Source organism: Chrysoperla carnea, chromosome 5 (genome assembly GCF_905475395.1).
Source record: "Chrysoperla carnea chromosome 5, inChrCarn1.1, whole genome shotgun sequence".
Lineage (NCBI taxonomy): Eukaryota > Metazoa > Arthropoda > Insecta > Neuroptera > Chrysopidae > Chrysoperla > Chrysoperla carnea.
In genome coordinates this window covers 8,517,941-8,523,940 of record NC_058341.1, presented here as the reverse complement: position 1 = coordinate 8,523,940, position 6,000 = coordinate 8,517,941, and the positions used below count along the sequence as shown (strand labels likewise).

The window sequence follows — 6,000 nt, the reverse complement described above, 5'->3', positions numbered from 1 at the left end:
GTTATTAATTAGTTAATTGATGAAGTGTGAAAATATTTACCTTTTAAAGGTTCTGTAACACTTTTATATTTTTAAAATGTAATTAGGATCTATTAATTATTCGTTATGATGAGTATAAGTTATTAAAGAGCTTTTTTTTGCCTGTTTTATAAATAGCTAATTGTCCACTCTACTTTTATCAATTAAATAAATAATTACGATTTTATGTGCAAAAACTTCATCGTGAATGTCGTCAAACTAATCAATCACAATTATCTCTTTCAATTTAATATTTATATTAAGTTAATTGACATCAATTAAAAGAAACTCTTAAAAACAACACAAATTAATTATAAATTTTATTTAATCAAGAAGTTTTTAATTACTTTGTGCATAAGTATAATCATATAGGCAAAGCACGTTACAAGTAATTTTTAGGTTTCTGAAGTAAAAATTTTAAAATTTGGTATTAGGAGAATATGTTAAACAGGTGATTAGTAGACGTAGAAGATTTTGCATGTCTATGGATATTAAAGTATAAAAAAAAAAAAATAATAATAATAATAGGAGGTGTGTCTTTAATATAAAATTATAAATGAGTAAGATATATAGATATTGTATTGAATTAAAAAGAGACAAAGTATATTAGTAATATCAGTGCTGGCAATCCAACGGCATTAGAACCAAACAATACCAACCTAACATAATTAAATGTATTTTTACATATTCTCCTGTTACCAATTCTTATAAAATTTAACCAAAAAATGTGTAAATTATGAACAAATATCATATAGGCAAGGCACGTTACAAGTAATTTTTAGGTTTCTGAAGTAAAAATTTTAAAATTTGGTATTAGGAGAATATGTTAAACAGGTGATTAATAGACGTAGAAGATTTTGCATGTCTATGGATATTAAAGTATAAAAAAAAAAAAATAATAATAATAATAGGAGGTGTGTCTTTAATATAAAATTATAAATGAGTAAGATATATAGATATTGTATTGAATTAAAAAGAGACAAAGTATATTAGTAATATCAGTGCTGGCAATCCAACGGCATTAGAACCAAACAATACCAACCTAACATAATTAAATGTATTTTTACATATTCTCCTGTTACCAATTCTTATAAAATTTAACCAAAAAATGTGTAAATTATGAACAAATATCATATAGGCAAGGCACGTTACAAGTTATTTTTAGGTTTCTGAAGTAAAAATTTTAAAATTTGGTATCAGGAGAATATGTTAAACAGGTGATATATAGACGTAGCCGATTTTACATGTCTATGGATATTAAAGTATAAAAAAAAATAATAATAGGAGGTGTGTCTTTAATATAAAATTATAAATGAGTAAGATATATAGATATTGTATTGAAACCAAAAGAGACAAAGTATATTAGTAATATCAGTGCTAGCAATACAACGGCATTAGAACCAAACAATACCAACCTAATATGCTGAAATATCCATAGACATGTAAAATCTTCTATGTCTATGGTAATATCAGTTGTATAACATATTCTCCTGTTACCAAATATTAAAATTTTTGATGATACAAACAAATTCTTATACAATTTTATCTGAGAAGATTTATAATATTAAAAATAATTCATAGAAATTATCTTTAGAATAAATTTGTTTTTTTAATTCATGTAAGTGTTAAGTTTTATTTTAACTTAAAACAATTCTTATTCAATTGGGATTCGTTTAAAAAAATTTAGGAATATAATTTTATTATCAAGGACTGATTACTTTTCGCGTAAATAATTAGTTTTTCTTTTAGTTAAAGCGTATAGGTAGCAGAACAGAAATTAAATTTTCATTTTCATTTCAATAATAACAATTTTACCGGCATTAGCTCCCAAATCAAGCATTTATTTAAAAAGAAAGATAGGTAAAATCAATTTAATAATTTGTGGCAAAAAAAGATAAAAAAATAATGTAATTTTAAAAATGATTTCAGGCAAAAAATTTAAATGATTTCAAAATACATCTACGTGCCGTCTATGGTAATTATATTGAACTAACGATTAATTTCGATGGTAGTGTCATCTATGGTAAATATATTGAACTATTAATTTCGATGGTGTTGCCATCTATGACAAACCTGCTGAACTAACATTAATTCCGACGTGTTGCCATCTATGATAAACCTGTTGAACTAACATTAATTTCGATGGTAGTGCCATCTGTCGCTAATTACTTAAACTAACATTTTATCTCGATTTATACTTAAAAATTTTAAAAGTTTCTATTCAAAACAATATATTATATTATATTATTTATATGTTTAAATAATTGCTTTTTGTGTACTTGAATAGCATTCAATGAAATAGTTAATACCAATTCTTATAAAATTTTATTTTTTTAACCAAGTTAACGTGTAAATTATGAAAAAATTTATTTTAGGTGAAATATGTAAAAATATTTATAATATATAATATCATTTTATCAATTTTTCTGGTTAAATTATTTATTATTCAATATTATACCTACCCTTTTATCTTTATCCAAATTTCTATCCCGATTGCAGGAATTTAAAATAGAACCTACATTTTTAACAAAATGTTACTACAATTATTCATGTATAGGTAAGTTAAAAGGTGAGTGAAAAGAAATAATGGGTAAGTTTAATGAGTAAAGAAAGGTAAGCAAAAGAATAATACTAGGTTTATTAAGAAAAAAAGTTTATCGACAAAATGTGGATAAAAGGTATATATATTAGATTATTGATAATGATATCATGTCAAAGATGGAGTAGTGGCTACGTCACTCGCTTGTGAATATAGAGTACTTCGGTTCGAATCTGGCATTGTCCTGATTAATTTAAAATAAAATTAAAAATTCATTTTTTTAGTTAATTTATTAATTAATTTATTATTTATTTCTTTGAAATAACATGTTCTCCTATTACAAAATCTTATAAAATATCATTTTACAATAAATTTTAGCACGTACAACCAAAACGCAAGCAAAATAGGTATTTTTTTAATATTTTGTAATAGGCGAATATGTTATACAAAAAAAAAATAAGATAAAATATATAACATATTCTCCTATTACCAAATTTAAAATTTTAGCCTAAACTAGCGACTTTTATTTTAGAACTACAAATTTTAATATTTTGTAATAGGAGAATATGAGGGAAGTTAACTATATGACATGTTCTCCTATTAAAAAGTTTTAAATTTTAGCATAACAAGCTATTTTATACAAATTTTTTAACACTTTGTAATAGGAGAATATGAGGCAGGTTAACTATATGACATGTTCTCCTATTAAAAAATTTCAAATTTTATCATAACAAGTTATTTTATACAAATTTTTAATATTTTGTAATAGGAGAATATGATTTTAAAGAGTGAGATTGATTTATGATTATTTAAACTTACACCCCCTGACAGAATAGTGATTTATGACATATGTATAACTGATGTCATAAATAACAAGAAGGCGGGGTATATAGATAATTTAAATAGTAAAAAAATGAGGGGAAATTTTGAAACATAAAGAAAAATTCATTTAATTTAAAAGTAAAAATTGTTAACCCCTTCAAGATACGAACCAGCGTACCTTGGTTTCATAGGCAAGTGCTATACCCACACAGCTAACCGAGTTATATATATATAAGACATAATTAATTTAATACTTACCTTTACTAAATAAATAATTAATTGATAATTTTGTTCTGAAAGAAAAAATAGGATAGAAAATTTAAAAATAAAACAAAATTTAAAATATATAACGATTTTTATTTATTCATAACAAAAGAAAAGTTTTAAATTTTCATGAAAAATCATTTTGTATGTTATATTTTCAATAAATTATTCTTTGTATTTGGTAGGTAATGTTTAAAAAAATTAAGATATAGTTTAATCATAAATAAAAGGCTTTTTTTTATTAATGTGGTTTAATAATTAAAAAAATTTCCCTTTATTTATGATTAAACTATAACTTAATGTTTTTAAACATTACCTACCATGCAAAGAATAAATTATTGAAAATATAATATATATGTGACCTAATGCCAAAACTAATGAAAAACCTAATGCTATGGATATAAAAGTATTGATCCAATTTAAAGATCTTTCCCCTTAAAAAATTATCAACATTTATATCTTTATAATTTAATAGAATTCGGAGCTACTGCATCCTAAATACAGATTCTAATAAATTTCGGAATTATTCTTGTGATGTTACCGGCATAAGTGAATCGAAATACTTCCCAAGTTCTTGACCAACTGTCTCATTTCCGTAGTTTACTCTTTCAAAGTAACATTTTTCTTTGGTTAGTTGTGCACGTTTCGTGTCGAACAGGACTTAAAAGTAATTATTAATTTTAATTAAATTTTAAAAATATTGACTAATTCTTTAAATTAAATATTTGTTTTTTATTTATATTATTAAAAAAATAATATTATTTTTCATAATTCCAAGATGTGTTTCGATTAATATTTTACGTTGTATCGATGCAAGTCAAGTAACATCAAATTTTTTGTTTATAGAATGCGTTACGTAGCCGCTTACCTTTTGGTCGCCCTTGGAGGCAAAGACTCACCCTCAGCTGGAGAAATTGAAAAAGTTTTAAGCTCTGTAGGTATTGAAGCCGACAGTGAAAAATTAAACAAAGTCATCAGTGAACTTAAAGGCAAAAGCATCGAGGAATTGATTGCTCAAGGTAGGATGATTTTTATTCTAATTCAAGTAAAAGATTCAATTCGAAAACATTTATACCACATTTAATGATGATTCCAAATTAACACCATCTTTCGACTGAGATAAATATGACGTTAACTTTCTTATCTGATGCGTTTTCTTATTCAAATTATTATTATAGCTTTGTTTTTCGTTTTAATTTAAAGTTGTTTTTTAATTTTATTTACAGGCCGAGAAAAACTTAGCTCAATGCCAGCAGGAGGTGGAGTTGCTGCCCCAGCTGCCGCCGGAGGTGGAGCAGCACCAGCAGCTGCTGAAGAAAAGAAAGGTAAGTTTTCTTTTCAAAATTTTAATACCAGAATAGTTCTTGTCCAATCCTAGAATTTGAATTGAGGTTAGATATAAACACGTGTTTGTAACAACAAATACATTTGAAAGCTCTTAAAAGAATGATTCTATGTCTTAGTTCATTGGATTTGAAATATTCTGGATCAAATGTACTTTTTTTTTTAATGATGAATAAATTTTACACCATCTTTCGACTGAAATGCTATTGATGTAGATTTTCTGGCTGATGTATCAATTTTATTTTACAGTTAGTGTATTTAATTTTGTAAAACAAATATTTATATTTTGTATATTTCTTTTGTTACAGAATCCAAGAAAGAAGAGAAGAAAGTTGAATCTGAATCAGAAGATGACGATATGGGCTTCGGTCTCTTTGATTAAACTTACAAACATTCGTAATTTATGTACAAATGTAATAATGATTTTATATTATTTTGTTTATCAAATAAACGTTTGATATAAGTTTAAACTTTTTTGTTTTTCTATTATTCCTAAATTATATGTCGTCGCCTGATAGTAAAAAAAGCTATATTCCAATATTTCTTGAAAGGGGATTTGATACTGGTTGTTTTTCGGAGGGTACTAATGGCTTGATTCTCGTTTTAATGATCAAAATAAGATTGCTAATGTAAATATTCAATTTTGATAGCATCGATAAGTACAGGCAATGTAGTTTAAAATTAACCCGCCCGGGATATTTCAACGAGATTATTAGGAGAAAACTTGTTTTTACGTAAACATAATTTGGAAAAAATTGGGGGTTGTACAGCTAAAAAAATGCCTAAAGTCAAATCTATTTGAAACTTAACGAGAAAACTCGGTTATTTTGTCAGATTGGTACACAGGGTGATTCATTATAATCTACTAAGGCTTATAGCTCGTTTTGTAGTTAACCAATCAATAAATAAAGTTGCATAGTTTTAATCAGGGGATATAAGATTGTATTTAGCTCTTTGGGTTTCTTTTAATAGCCAATCTAGATCCTTAAGAGTAAGAGATGGGATAACACTTT

General features: G+C 25.3%; 1 protein-coding gene and 1 non-coding gene across 2 annotated transcripts; both read left to right on the top strand.

Moving 5' to 3' along the window:
* Positions 1 to 4,203: 4,203 nt before the first annotated feature.
* On the top strand, positions 4,204 to 5,450 carry LOC123299873 (60S acidic ribosomal protein P2). The gene is made up of 4 exons (XM_044882272.1): positions 4,204 to 4,310; positions 4,490 to 4,662; positions 4,870 to 4,968; positions 5,296 to 5,450. Exons 2-4 carry the CDS (start codon positions 4,491 to 4,493, stop codon positions 5,367 to 5,369), a joined length of 345 nt encoding a protein of 114 aa, XP_044738207.1. The 5' UTR covers positions 4,204 to 4,310; position 4,490; the 3' UTR covers positions 5,370 to 5,450.
* LOC123301916 lies at positions 5,148 to 5,223 on the top strand. Its single transcript, XR_006535472.1, has one exon. It is a non-coding gene; the product is annotated as a small nucleolar RNA Me28S-Am982 (small nucleolar RNA).
* Positions 5,451 to 6,000: the final 550 nt, after the last annotated feature.